At 43.6% G+C, this 14,925-nt stretch overlaps 1 protein-coding gene across 3 annotated transcripts in view; it reads left to right on the forward strand.

Annotated features, from left to right (window-relative positions):
• The window catches only part of PPM1H (protein phosphatase, Mg2+/Mn2+ dependent 1H), a 275,326-nt gene that overhangs the window by 131,366 nt on the left and 129,035 nt on the right, over nt 1-14,925 (forward strand). For all 3 annotated transcript variants that reach the window (XM_057556258.1, XM_057556257.1, XM_007179815.2), the window contains exons 3-4: nt 2,319-2,663; nt 11,480-11,592. In XM_057556258.1, coding sequence (XP_057412241.1) covers nt 2,319-2,663; nt 11,480-11,592 — 458 coding nt within the window. The remainder of the gene's footprint in view (nt 1-2,318; nt 2,664-11,479; nt 11,593-14,925) is intronic.

Raw genomic sequence — 14,925 nt, forward strand, 5'->3', positions numbered from 1 at the left:
CGGCCTGAGAGCCGGGCAGACTTCCCCAGCCAGTGGGGCAGGGGAAACGCTGGGTGCGCTCCGCCCTGATCCGAGCCCCTGAGGGTCCTTCCAGGCACTGGATGGTTCCCAGAACCCCTCCCCGCTCTCAGCCACACCGGTCCTGTCCAGCCTCCACTTCTGCTCCCCCTTCAGTCCCCCCATGTCCTACCGGTTCGATGGGGGGTTCTTTCCATCTCCTTGGGCATCGGGGTCCCCCACCAGCGTCTGGCAGGTGCCCTAGTTGTGGGGTGACGCGAACTCTGCGTCTTCCCACCGCCATCTTCTCACCTTCAGCTTGAATGATCTTTTAAAAATACAAATCAATTTTCTAACTCCCACTTCAATCAATGGCTTTCTGTTACTCTTAAGCTTAAGCCAAGATCCTTCATGTGTCCTGGAAGGACTGAGTGGTCTAACTACTACCTCCTTCTTCAGTCTCATGTCATCTCCCTCCTTTCCTGCCTCTGTGCCCTGTTCAGCCACATGGCCATGATCCAGTCTCCTCTTGCTCATCACACACCTTCTACCGCGGAGCCTTTGCACCTGCTGTTGCTGCTGCCTGGTGTTCTCTGCTTTCCCCTCCTTATCTTGTGAATTTCCAGTGGTCCTCAGCCTGGTCCTCATGTCCTCAGGAAGCCTCCTCCAATATGTCCCTTTGCAGGCTGGCCTCACAACACTTTGTCACCCTCACCAGAATTATGATCTTACATTTATTTGTGTGATTATATGATCAGTGTCTGTCTCCTCTGCTGGATTCTTAAAATCAGACCCTGTCTCTATATCTTTCATCTAGTCTTTCATTCCCACTGCCTACTTTTGTGCCTGTCATAGAAAGAGTGCTCAGTAAATATTTGTTGACCAAAAAAAAAAAAAAAAAGACTATTTTATCTCTAAGCATCTAGCACAGAATCGAGTAAAAACAAAGTTTTAAAGGGCACAAATAGAGTAATGGCATATGTCACCCTAAGTACACAGTATCTTCCAGCATCATTCTAAGAATGACCAAAATGGTGGTTACCAGGGACCGGAGGATGGGGGGGATAAGGAGAGTTGTTGAGTAAAAGTACAAACTTGCAAGGAGTAGTAAAAAAGTCCTAGAGATATAATGCACAGTACAGTGAATGCAGACAACAATATTGTATTATAATAATCAAATTTGCTAGGAGATTAGATCTTAATTATTCTAACCACAAAAAAAACACACAACTACAGAGATGCTAGCTATTGCTATGATGGCAACTATATCACAATATATAAATGTATCAAATAAGCATGTTGTACCTTAAATTTATACAATGTTATAGGTCAAATACCTTCAATTAAAAAAGTAAGATAGACCAAAAGAACTTTATATAATGGCTTCAACTAAAAAAAAAAGAACTCAACATTTATTGCTGCAGGCTAGATAAGCCTAGTTGTCAGTAGTGGATGTTATATGCACCTTACCTAGTTAATATCAGTATTTAATATCTTATCCCTCTAGCTACACCGTAATGGAGCTGCTTTTTTTTCCCCCCTATAGCTAAGATCTTAGGCATATGTGATTCAAACATGGTTTTTAAAAGTGTTCATCTTGAAATAGTCTCAAAATCAACCAGCAGGTACAAGATCTGTGGTAGATGAGGGAACATGGGCTGCACGTAGCTTTAGGGTAGGAAGAGAAAGCCAAGATGCTGAGTGACAGCTGGAAAACTGAGGGGAGTAGGAAACATGAAGAGGAGATTTGAATTGACTGCATCTTGTGAAGGTTGGACTAGACTGGGTGTTCAAGGGAAAAACATGTTCTACAAATTCAGGATGTAGACATAAGCAGATGGGGCAATTATCTGAGAGTGTAAAAGCCCTATGAGGGGGAAATGGGTCTACTTATCTCCCCTTGAAGAATCTGTAAAAAAGACCTAACTTTTTGCAAAGACTCCAGGTCAAACCTGCTTGGGGGTTGCAGCAGAAGGGAGGTGAGGAGTTAGGTGTTGAAACTGTAAAGACCTACCTGTTTGTATGGAGTTTTACCTCTCCCTTCTGCACATCAAATTAAAGTAGATCTCACCCCAACTGAGCGGGTGGTGACTTGGACTCCTGCCCTGGGTGGACAGGCAGGGACCACTTTCTCCCTGGGGTGGTGGTAACAGCAACGATGAATCTGGGGACCCTTCCCTAAGTGTTTTGCTCTGTTTGGACCCCCGTTGTTTGCAGACAGACAACCAGATGGACGCGCTGACCCCCGGAGGTGTCGCGCCCTCACCCTGGGGCAGTGGCCACTGCGTTTCTCACTCGTCCTTGTCGCCCTCCTCCCGCAGGAATCAGAAGGCGTTTCCTGCCACTACTGGTCGCTGTTTGACGGTCACGCGGGGTCCGGGGCTGCTGTGGTGGCATCCCGCCTGCTGCAGCACCACGTCACTGAGCAGCTGCAGGACATCGTGGAGATCCTGAAGAACTCGGCCGTGCTGCCGCCCACCTGCCTGGGCGAGGAGCCCGACCACACACCCGCGAACAGCCGAACTCTGACCCGCGCGGCCTCGCTCCGCGGCGGGGTGGGCGCCCCCGGCTCCCCCAGCACCCCGCCCACGCGCTTCTTCACCGAGAAGAAGATCCCGCACGAGTGCCTCGTCATCGGGGCTCTTGAAAGCGCATTCAAGGAAATGGTAGGTATCACTGAAGACTCTAGGGCAGCAGGGGCCCGGGTGGTCACTTCAGCCACATACTTGTTTCTTAGAAAGTTCCCTGGAAGGGCATGTCCCTGACCTGTCCGCTTGCTGCATGGTCCCCTCTGTCTTCTCCTTTTACAGCAGGGCTTCCATTCTCAAAAGAAGTGGGCAGCAAGAGAGTTCTAGCATCCAGTGCTGGCAAAGGTGTAAAAGAAGATGGAAGAGGGATAGTGCATGAGGTGATAGGCTTATTAAATGGATGCATATTGCTTCTCTTTCTGCCAACTCTTATGGATGCCAGCTGGTAGGATTGAACTTAATTGAAACTGTGAGCTCGGTTGCCATCTGTTTTACACGTGTGTACGAATTCCAGGTGTTTGGGGAAATGGAGCTTTTAGTGAAGTGCTCAGAAGTACCCTTGCTGTACAGATCTAATCTGAGAACAGCTATTTTCCCATGATTGGCAGTGCGGTTCCCACTGCTTAAAGCAAGTAGGGGCCAGTATCCAAGAATTATTTGTTTTACTTGGGAACGTGGATTTGTTTGTACATTTAAATTTGAATATGTCTGATCAAGGGATTCAGCCTCCCTCCTGAGAACACACTAAACTGCCCTCCCAGTGTCCCCTGCTTGTCCCTCTGCCCGGTGAGAATGCCCATAGAAGGTCTCTTCTGTGCCACCCCCTTGAGCTCACTTTATACTGAGGCAATTATTTGGGTTCCAAAGATTTTCCCTCCCAAGCAGCATCCTGCATGCAGATACAGTAGGAGATGTGTAAAGATGTTATAAGGACTAGAGTAAGGTGAGTGGGCAGTAGTATCCTTAAAACCTGGAGATTAAAAAGTGATGACAAGCTCTTAGGTAGAGCAAGAGCAGCTAGAAGCATCTCTGCAGAATTGAATGTCCACACCGTGCACATTCCAGGATCTCACGATGTCAGGTTGAGTGCTAATGAGAGGAGAAAAGTAAATAATATTAAACAGTGTCGTCTGATTTGTTTACAAGGCAAAAAATTGTTCATATACTCATGCCTCTAATTTGCAGTCTCTCCTCACTTTAACTCATTTCTTCTTTGGTTCCAACGTTTCTCTCCTTGTCACATATTTACCCTTTGAGTAGCAGGTGGTTTAAAATGCACCTCCATCTCAGGAGTATCTGGGAGCCTTCAATCCCAAGAAAAACACCAGGAGGCTAGAAAAGATTATTTAGGAAAAAAGGAATCAAGGTAGTAAAATTGATTCCTCCTTGGGCTTGGTATAAAAAATCTCCCTCTATCATGGAAGCTCTGATGTGAATAGCTGTTTCTAAACATGGATGCTCAGAAAGCTAAATATTTAATTGAGGTAAAAATTTGACGGTGGACCGTGTCCCTAATGGGAGAAAAAGTCAGCTTACATGACAGAAGTGAAAAAAAACAGAAGAAATTTTGGCTTTTTTATTTCCTTCGGTAATTGCTAGTACTATGAGGTATCTCTCACTTCGAACTGCTGTATTCTCCACTTTATCCACTAGAGGCCAATGTCACATTGAGTCAAGCCTCTACACGGATCTCACACTGTTTCTGCCCATTAATGGCGCAGTGTTCCTAGCAACTACTGTACTTGAGAGGCTCATTCAGAAAAATACTTAGTAAAGAGCCCCATTCTTGTTTTTTAAATTTTTAAAAACTTTTCACTAGCTGGTTCATTACCAGAGATTTTCCTTGGACACTTGGTTGCCAGCGAAAACATCACTTCACTCTCCTGTGCAATTCATTCAATCCATAAATATTTGTTGAGAACCAACTGTAAGCCAGGCCTAACTGGGAAGAGAGCATGGAAGAAATTAGGCAAAGACAGATATTAAACAGATAAAATATAAATGGGAAGGGCCTCGAGAGGAGAAATGCAGAGTAGGTAGGAATCTGGATAAAGAGATGAAGTAGGGTTCCCTGGAGAAGCGATGCTGTCAGGGAGTGGGAGGAAAGCAGACAGAACGTGGGAGCTGGGAGAGTGCTCTGGGCAGAGACAACCGTTGGTGTGAAGACCCACATCACGGAGAGAACCCAGATGGGCCAAAGGCAGCAAGCTGACGTCCACCGTGGTTAGATGCAGGTTTCAAGGGTAGGGATGCTGTAAGGTGACTTGGAGAGGCCATCTGTAAGCAGCCTGTGGATGACTTGCTGTGCCCTAATATGAATTTTGGGCCTTAAGCCATTCTGTTCTTTTCTAATCCACCCCACCCTATAGCTTCTTCTTCACACTTAATGTTTTTCCCAGATTGTCTCTCTAGCCCCCAGCGTGCCTGCTACCTGGGCTTTGCACCATGTGCTTGGCCTTATTAAGTGAGAATACTCATCATTCCTTGGTTCTCCTGGTTCTTGGCAGTGTGGCCCTACCTCCTGCACGGCTGGGGACTGAGCCAGCTGATGCCTGTTGGCCCAGAATAGTTATTAATACTGTCCCCTTTTACTCTCGAAAGTGTCCCTGTCTGGATGATGTCATATGTTTACCCTAATTATAGAGAGATGCTCTAGTTTTTTCTTTGCTTCATCAGGGACTTCAGGAAAAATCTACTCCAGTGTCACAGAAAAGTGCCTGACTTCGCCATTAAATAGCTTGGGTCGAGCTTCAGAACTTAGGACAGAGAAATTATATAGCATACTATGGAAGGCCATTGTCAACTCATAAAAAATACTTTTTCTTTCCTCCCTTTCTCGCTATTAGGTTTTGAGAGTCAGGGTTTAAAGGTAAACTTTGGTTCGAAATGCTCAACACACAGCTGATTTCCTTATTCTGTTGGCCTGACCTTGGTGGTTCCTCCTTAGACCTTTCCGAAGAAAGCAGGTTTGGAATCTCCCGGCCATTCTTAATTTTTTTTCTTCACAACAGCCAGCTACTTTCTGACTTTCTAGGTGTTCTTTAGGTATTGCAGGTTTTATGCCATTCTGATCCCCTGTAATAGGAAAACTCAATATTGAATAAGTCAGTCATTTCAGCTTTGTGGCTCTCTTGCTTTCTCCTGCACTTTCAATCCCTAAAAATTCCCCATGCCCAGCACCTCAGCCTCAAATTTGCCGCACTGATGACATCTTTGCAGCGACCCCTCCTGAGATTCAGAATGTAACTTATAATATCTTTAAAGGCAAAGCTTGCCTTTCGTTTGGGGTTTTGCCTTATTTATGACAGTTCAGCAAAGTAGAATCAGAGGTCATTCCTCTCTCCCCACCTCCCACCAGTTCCCTTCTCAATTACTTATATTTTATAACCAGCATTCTTCTAGACACCATGGGGGTCTAGAAGGAAAAGATTGGATTTTGTATCTGGGGGTATTTGTCGTCACATTATACAAACACAGAGATAGATAGTATCTCATTTGTTTTAATGTGCTGAGTGACATTAAGTGGAATGTTCATATCTATCTGAAAGAGAAAATTGGATAAAAAGATTCAGGAACACCAGACCAGAATAAATAATATCTATTTCTAGGAAAAAGTAGGTACTCGTCGAAAAATAAAGGCTAACAGAAGTGGGTGGGGGGGGAAATGCTGTGAACAAGAGGAGATGGTAAGTTTCATCAAATGCCGTTAAGCCTCTTTGAAGGCACTGTTTTTCCTCTTCTCTTGGATCCTGGGGTTGCCTGGCACAGTACGTGGCTTGTGAGGAGGTGACCTCTGACCGCGGGCCTCTGAGCCATGCTGGCAGAAGTGGGTCTGCCCTGTGGTCCCCTATTGTATCTCATCTTGGATCTCCCTTCAGAGTAAAGGCTGCGTGGCCAAGCTCCTCCTGTGTCCACCATGGAAAATGAACCCTCGCTTCCAAAAGGACCAGGATCTCAGGAACTTTCTGACTGACTGCATTTCTGCTTCCCAACTACACTTTGTAACAATGCCTACTTCTGCAGCTAAGTTTTGTCACCTGTTATGTTTAGGTGGTTGCTTGGCTCAGGATGACAGATATGAAGCAGATAAATGTCTTCTAAGTCCTGATGTCAATCTCCTTCCTACTTCCATACCCTCCAAAAACAGGGGGGTCATGTCAGAAGTCACTTCCATTGTTGGTATAGTTGCAGGAGACCTTTGCCCTCCTAGGAATCAGAAGCAAGTCAGCAGTGATGACCTTTTTACCTATAGAAATTGAGTTATAGACACAGGCAGGAGCATCTCAAAATTCTGTCCGATTTCCTTTTCAGTGTGGGTATAGATTCCTCGCCACAGTGAAGAATGTTTTGGAGGTTTGATTGTTATGAAGGGAGTAAAATGGCAACATTTTAACTTGTAAAACTAGCATACATCTTACTGTCCCTGAGTAAATGGTTGGAAATACCACTCAGCTTGGCTTTGTTGGTAAAAACCATATGGTGACATTATGGTGAAAAAGGAGGACGAATGCAAAGCTAATTTATAGTTTATAAATTTTAATGGTTTTGAAAACTAGAATATTCATGGTAAGTGGACCTGTTGGTCTGTCTGTATTTAAGCTAGAGGTTTTTTGTTTTTGTTTTGTCTTTGTTTTTAGAAGAACAGGAAGTTCTTCCAAGAAGGAATGAGCATGTGATTCCACCAACAGCCAGCAGGTGGCAATATTAGGCAGTGCTGGCTTTTCCCTTCCCCATTGCCTGCCTGACAGATTGGCTTCTCAGAATAAACCGAAATCAGGCCCAGATACTAAAACCATGCAGAATCTTATTATTTGTGACTGACGCTATTAGCAATGTGCTCAGAACCATGTTTTAACCCAGTTAGGGGGAGGTGCCGGGTCCTATTGAAACCACCCAACACTCGCTCCCTTCTGGTGTTTGATATTGCTTTCCTTTTGCAACCTGAAACTGGTAGGAAACAAAGAATGATCCTGGAGCTGCATCATCTGTGGGACTTTCGAACCAAATTACAATGATCCTGAGCAATATATTTTCTTTCTTGCAATTCTTTCCTGCTGAATCAGTCTCCTTTCACACACATTCTTTTTTCCCTTCACTGCTCTCATTCTTCCTTGCAACAAAAAGGAGCAAAATACAATCCCAAGTCTTAAAAATTGGATCCATTCTTTGATTTAGAGATAAACCTTGCTTAAATGTAATATTTAGACAGATACAACACAGGATAAATCAGTTCTGCTAGGTAGAAAGCAGCCTTGAGAGGGACCCTTGATTGAACAGATAAATCAATTATCTTGTTAATGGAATCTTCTGAGTCACTTAAGTTGATCCTTTTAGATCATACTTGAAAAGGAATGATAGTATGTACATGTGTTTTGCTGGTAATTTATTCTAGAATTATGTCTTGAGGTTCATGACAGCTAAAATGGGGGAGATATTCCAAATCCGTCTTTGTTTAGCACAAGCAGTGGGCAGTTTTTCCATGATTTCCTTAATCTTTTGAAAAAAGTACCCAAACTTCTTGAGGGATACATTTTTTTTTTTTTTTTTTTAATGTAGAGTGTGAGAAGCTTAAGCTAACTGGAAAAGTTAAGAGTTTGAAGAAATTAGGTAGTTAATTCAACAGTAAATATATCTTTATTGACTTCATTTATCATGTTTGATCTGGTAGTAAAAGAACCACCCAGATGGTCCTTTAATGTTCCTTTTAGTACTAAGATTTTGTGAAACATCTTTTAAAGAGGAGTAGGTGGTGTCGGAAAAAAATGTGCTATTTTGGCTTCTAGGGAGGGGAGGGGGAACAATTATTTTTAGAATATGTTCTAGTTACACCCAGTTTTAGAAGAAGAAATAAAAGAGCATATTTTCATGTCAGTGAATCCTACAGGGCGGATGAAGTCTGTGGAAACACATCTTTCAAATCCTTTCACTGTGATCCCAGAGAGCACACATGTAATTAAAGTGTGCGTCTGAGCGCACACGCATATGTCTATTACCACGCAGAGGCGGGAAGTGATGAAAGCATGAGCATGTTAGCAAAGTTTCTTGTGTAAAAAATAGCTAGACTTTGGTCCACTGTTTATGTGGAAATGTTGCCAAATTTGCATTCCTTATGCCGGGGGAACTGCAGAGGGAAGGTAGGAAAAGATGAAAGAAACGATGAAATCAATTAGAAAAAAATATTGCCTCACGCTATTAATGTCATAACAAGGCATTCAATGGGCAGGCTAACTGGAATGTTTCCCCCTAAATGAAAGGCAAATGTGAACTCTGCTGGAGCAGAAAATCTTAGTGTCAAACACTCTATCTTGATATTTTTTTAAAGGATGAAATAATTTTATAATCAGATTTTCTGGTGATGTAAACCATGATAAGTAACGCACCTACGATGCAGAATAAACTTGTTTGTCTGAGTCCCAGAGGAATTCTTTGACATGGGCGGCTCTTTCACGTGGACCCCATGTACTTTTTGGATCGCACCAATGGTTTAAGTCTGTCAAGCATCATTCACACTCCGGTCCGTAAGCAGTTGGGTGCTTAAAGGATTTTTACTCAAAACTGCCTTTCATTCAGACTTTAGGTATTCAAACAAATAGTGATTCTGGATGTGAAAGGATAGTTTCTGTAGCTAGAGCAGTTCTTTCCAGTGTATTAAAAATGTTAGTATTGAGTGTGGGCTTTATATACCAGTTTCTATATTAATTTGATGAAATATGTATCTATCATAATATCAACTTTATTTTATTTATTTAAATGCAAAAAAATTGCATAAACCTGCCCGCAAACTCCTTTGTGAATAGGGTTGTTGGTTCTGTTTTGATGCACTGTTTGGAGGTTCAACAGACGGAACTTCTGACGTCTCGATGTTTTCTTTCCCCTCTTTCACTTTCTTGTGACGGTCTTTTCCTGCTGACGTGTGTCCCTCTTCCTCATCACCCTCCAGCCTCCTGCCATCCCTGCTTGGGTTCTAATAACCATTCATTCATTCCTGTCAACTGACTGCGTGTTATTGGAAGCCTGGGTTCCTGCTTAATTATTATCTCAGTGAGTGTTTATGCACGTTGTAAGCTTTCCATTTATGAATGGTGGAACAGGTCTCATGTTAAGGCAGAGGTAAAATGGTGGGGAGATAATTGGAAACCCAGGCGTTTTATAATGCATTTCTTTATTTGCCCATTGAATAGACATTTATTAAATTACCTTTTACTTGGCCCAGTATGGGTGTTGAGGATCTAGCACTGAGCAAGAAAGGTCTCTGCTCTCAGTCATGGGATCCAGGCTGTGGGGAGAATCTAGCTGGTCTCCAAAGCCCCTCATCTACGCCGTCTAATTTAATCCTCATGACAGCCCCTTTAGGCTAATTTATACAGAGATTGTAAATAAATTTTAAAAATTCAGTGTGGTCTTTGGAGGTGGTCCTCGTGCTTGACCCGTCTGCAGCACGTGATGTTGTCATTCACTCAACCCCTTTTTGGAATTTTTCTTCACCTTCTTCTAAACCATCACATCCCATATAGTACACTCATTCTTACCCCTCCCGATGGTTCCGCAGCCTTCCCCCCACCCCTGGCCCTTACCCTTTACTCAGTTCATTCCCAGTATGTTAGTTTCTCCCAGGTCTTGTCTTTGTACTTTTTCTCGCCTTACATTTTGACCAATACTGTGTTCTTAATCTGTTTTCAAAGCTCAGGCTCTTCTCCTGTTTCCAGTTTCTCCTTGGTGATTTATCTGACTTTGTGTTATCGCCTCTGGCCTCTGGAGCACAGCAGCTGCCGATAAATGCTAGATTACTGAATTATCGCCGATTTCCATCAGGAGGCTGGCTGAAGCAGCTGAGTTCTAATTCTGTGGGTTTCTAAGCATCACAAACGGGCCCTGGCCCTTGGTCAGCCGACAGCAGCCTCAGAATCAGCCAGGGCACCATTTCCTCCTCTTCTGTACCCCACCCTCATCCTGTCTTCCTTGGCCCCAACAATAGATGGCGATGAGAACATTTGGCATTATTTTGGCCAGCATTCGGTTTATTTTCCTAACTCAACTCTCATTTTTCTGAGGTCACGGAACCCTGGCTTCTGTCACTGACACAGCATTTCACAAAGACATCTGTCTGGAGGTTGATGCATCTCTGTCCATAGGAATGTGGTTCTATTTTTAATTTCCTTGGGGAGACCTCATTAGGTGGCAGGTGATAAGTACTAGGCTTTAGAGGAGGAGAACCCGACTGGAATCCAAACTCCAGCGGGGTAAATATGGGCAAGTTCCCCACTTGTCTGCATCTGAACAGTGAGGTCAATGATACAGTTGTGAGAATGAGATGCGATCCTATATGTAAAGTGCTTCTTGCACTGCCTGATGTAGAGGAAGTGCTCACTGAAGGTTGGCTGATACTATGCGTGTGTGTCCCTCTTGTGAATTAGTGGCCTTGGGAAGAGGAAGTCAGTTCAGAGTTCAGAAGCTTCTATCTTTGATCAGTAAGACGGGGATGGACTCCTGCCCAAGTTGAATTGAGGACACAGTCCTTCAAGTCACCTGTCTCATCTAGCTGTAAAGGAATGTATTTATTGGAGACTTTGGGGTTAAAAACATTGTTCAGGTCCAAGCACTCGACATTATTAGCCCTTCTAATCTGTTTTCCACAGCAGCTCAGGCTGTCCATACAAAGACTGAATTTTCCGTAAGCCATGATATTTATTAAATACAATTGGTTTAATTCTTCTCATTTTTGTCTGATTATATCTGTTTGCCTTCCCTTGTTTCCTGTCTCTGGTCCGCAGATGGTCTGGTAGGTGACAGTTTTATGCCAGTTTTATGCTTGCCAGGTGATAGAAAGCCAGTACTAAAGATTTTCTTGTCCCTTCTTCGAATCGTATTCAGAACTTAGGGCTGTGTGGAGGGAACAAGGCTAAGACAGTCTTTGTTCCTGTACAGTCCAGTACTAACTTTGTCTTCTTCTCCAGGACCTACAAATCGAACGAGAGAGGAGTTCATACAATATATCTGGTGGTTGCACAGCCCTCATTGTGGTTTGCCTTTTGGGGAAGCTGTACGTGGCAAATGCTGGGGACAGCAGGTAAGCAGATTAGCCCTCTGGTTCTTCCTAAAGTTTAATGCCTTCCTTTAATTTTTTAATCTTTTTTAAAAAGTTAAATGCTTAGAAATAAAATAATCCTGCTTGGGATTAGATGTTGAGAAAGATCAGTCTTCTACATCTGGATAAGAGTGCATTTAAGAAGACTCATCAGGCTGGTATTAAAAGATACGGGTGGTCTTCTCCTTGTCTGTAGTAGCAGTTCACGTATATATATATATGTATATATACTTGTGTTTAACCTAAACTAGTAGTATCCAAATGTTTTTTGACTTCAGAACCTGATTTTCGATGAAAGCTTATTAGCAGGGACATAATATGTGAGAGAGATGAGGAGGGAGGAAAGAGATTTGAATGAAATGGGTGTTTGGAGGGGCCCGGGGAGGACTCCCCAGCTAGTTCCTTTTCTACTCGGTAACTTTGCCCTGTGTCCCCTCCCAGAAGCCCAGGAGTGTCTCATTTTATGCATGTGCCCCTACAGGCTGCATTTTCCTCTCTTCCGGGTTCAACTGAGAGGAATTTGGGGCAAGAGATGGTGGTTAACCTTTACTCTATCCAGTATTACCAGAAATCAGATAGACTTGTGTTTTACTCTTCTTTTAAATGACTGATATGTGCTCACTTTAGGTATGGCCACATCTGTTATTTAGTCTATATTAAATTACAGACTTTGTGAAAAGTGTTGTAATATGTGTTATACATTTCTCCGCCCCTTGAGCAACAAAATATGTTGGCCTTCTAGCAGGACTTTTTGCCAAAGGCCGACTCTTTATTCTGAAAGCAGACAAAGTACTGGACTCTAATCATGATGTCCTCAGAGGATGAGTGATTTCCCTACACGGGCTGTGGGCTAAAGATGCTGTCATTCCTCCAGCTCCTTCCTCTGGGTCACATGCCTCTCCTCAACATCGCTGCTTGGTCTAGCCCTCCTGTGAGGTCGGACCCTCCCCTCCTCTGACTCCCTCAGGCAATCAGTGAATTCCAGAGAGCAGGAGAGCCTGAGGGAGTTTCCAGTCACCCTAGTTAAGCATCCTCTCCCTGTCTTCCCACTAAAGATTCTGGAGACCAAAGGACAGTGACCTGCCAACGCAGCAGTATTTGGAGTTTGAAGATGGCTGTTTTTGGAAGGTCTGTTTATTTTTAAGGTTTATGTGGATTTCTGTTCTTCTCTCTCAGTTTCAATATAAAATTTTTCCAGGTAAGTGGAAGTGAGTATAAGATGCCACGTTTATCTCATGGCTTCTGTTCCCTAGTGGTCCTGGCAGGAGACAGACTCCAACTCGCATGGATCAACTGAATGAAGGAGTGAAAGGGGACCGGCGAGGAGCATTGAGGCCAGGAGGGCATTGAAGCCCCCTAGGCCTGCAGGGTCCAGGGAGGAAATGCTACAGCCAAGCCCAGGAGAGGGGGCCACAAGATAAGGGCCCCTAGGCAGGGGCCACAGGAGAGAATGGGAGGACATACTCTGACTTCTCCTTCTTCCTATCCCGCTTTCTCCTACCAGGGCCTCCCATTGGATGAGCCTGGCTGGGATGAGGGTCAGAGAGGTTGGTCAGCCAGGGCGCAGACACAGGCCAAGATTGCATCTCCAGGGTGGGGGGCAAGCGGAAAGTCACCAGCACATCTGCTCCTCTTGCCCTCCCCAGGGTTGGAGCATCTTGAAAATAGGAATCCTCATCTCCCAGGGCCTTGTTAAGATACACACTGAGGAGCCGGTCTCTGAGCCCTTGTTCCGTTCTGGATCTTGAGCTTGCTGGAGACAGATGAGCAAGTCAGGGGATGATTCCTTTCCGTTCTGAGTAAAACCGAATCGATGATACAGCTTCTGCACTCATAGTCACCTTTAGTCTGGGTGTCTGGTTCCGTGTTTTTCGAAAAGAGTTTTCTTTCCTGGCCCTTCCAGTGACGAAGGTGGTGACTGAGGGCTTTGTTCCTGCCCCTCGTCCCAGGGAAGCATCTTTCACCAGAGGACCCCAGACTCCAAAGGTAACCCAACTTCCATGCCCAGAGTATCTTTATGTTGGATTATGCCTTCCAGAGAAGCACCTCCTCCCCAACACCCTGTCCGCGTTTTTGAGCACAGTTTCCTTCAAAGCTCTGAGCTCCCTGACAGAGCCGCCTCCCCAGCCAGCCAGGGCTTCAGCCCTGCTTCCCAGAAGCTCAGTGCCCTGTCCAGGACCTTGCGTCCCACCCTGCCCCCTTTTAAGTGCCAGTGTCTAGACCAGATCTTGATTTCCTCATCTATAAACATGGTGATATTGGACTAAATATTAATTTCTAAACATTCTGGCATTCTAAAGATTGTCACTATGAGGAGTGACACTTTTGGAAAGTAAAGTGGTGCTCTAAAGGTTGATCTTTTGGTTACTTTATCTTTCTTAGAGTCAGGTTTTGAAATTGTCAAGTAACTGAAGTTCCTATGTTTCTAAGTGTCCGCATAAGTGTGATGTTTTACATGTTATTCCTAATTTGAAAAGCTTAACAGGTGATTTTGTCCTTATTAAAGCTGTAAAGCACACCCCCCCCCCTCCCCACCAACTACACAAATTACTTTATGAGAAAACAGCATCTCTAAAACCTAATCAGCTTAATTACATTTGTAGTATTCTGGCCCCGGTATCCAGATATGAATTTGGGGTTTCACGGCTGACAGGTTGGGTGTGCTGTTCACTTATGGGTCATGTGTCATGTAGAAACGTAAGAGCAATATGAGTTTGTATTGTATGCACTGTCCAAAAAATAACTTGTAGGACACTTAATAGTTAGTGTATTTTCAGCTCTTGTATAAACAATACATATTTGATATCATCTTATGTAGGATCATTGCCTAGTTTATATACTAATAACATAGGTGTTTGTGTTTACAAATATATTCAGTTCTTCCCAAGAAACAGCAACTAAGTGAATTTTTATCAGACCTACTTAAATGTAGGTCCATTATGACTTATGGACAAGTAGTCGTGAATCCAAGGGCTCAGTTTAAACAAATGGTCAGGCCAGCAGAGAATTCTGACAACAGAGCCCTGATTAATTGCTAATTTTTCTTCTTTACTGTCAGATATTGGCTGCCCGTCTGTTTGCTTTAAATCTTGACAGTTTTGAGAGTGAAGCAAATCTTTGTCATAGGATCACTACCCCATAATTATTTACACTTAGGAAAAAAGAACCTTTGCACTGGTTTGATTTGGAAACTATTGGTGGTCAGGAACTGGTTTTTTGTTTTGTTTTGTTTTTTAATTTTTAAATTTTTAAAAATTTTATAGATTTTATATTTTTATACAGCAGGTTCTTGTTAGTTATCCATTTTATACATAT

This window comes from Balaenoptera acutorostrata, chromosome 11 (assembly GCF_949987535.1).
Source record: "Balaenoptera acutorostrata chromosome 11, mBalAcu1.1, whole genome shotgun sequence".
Classification (NCBI taxonomy): Eukaryota; Metazoa; Chordata; class Mammalia; order Artiodactyla; family Balaenopteridae; genus Balaenoptera; species Balaenoptera acutorostrata.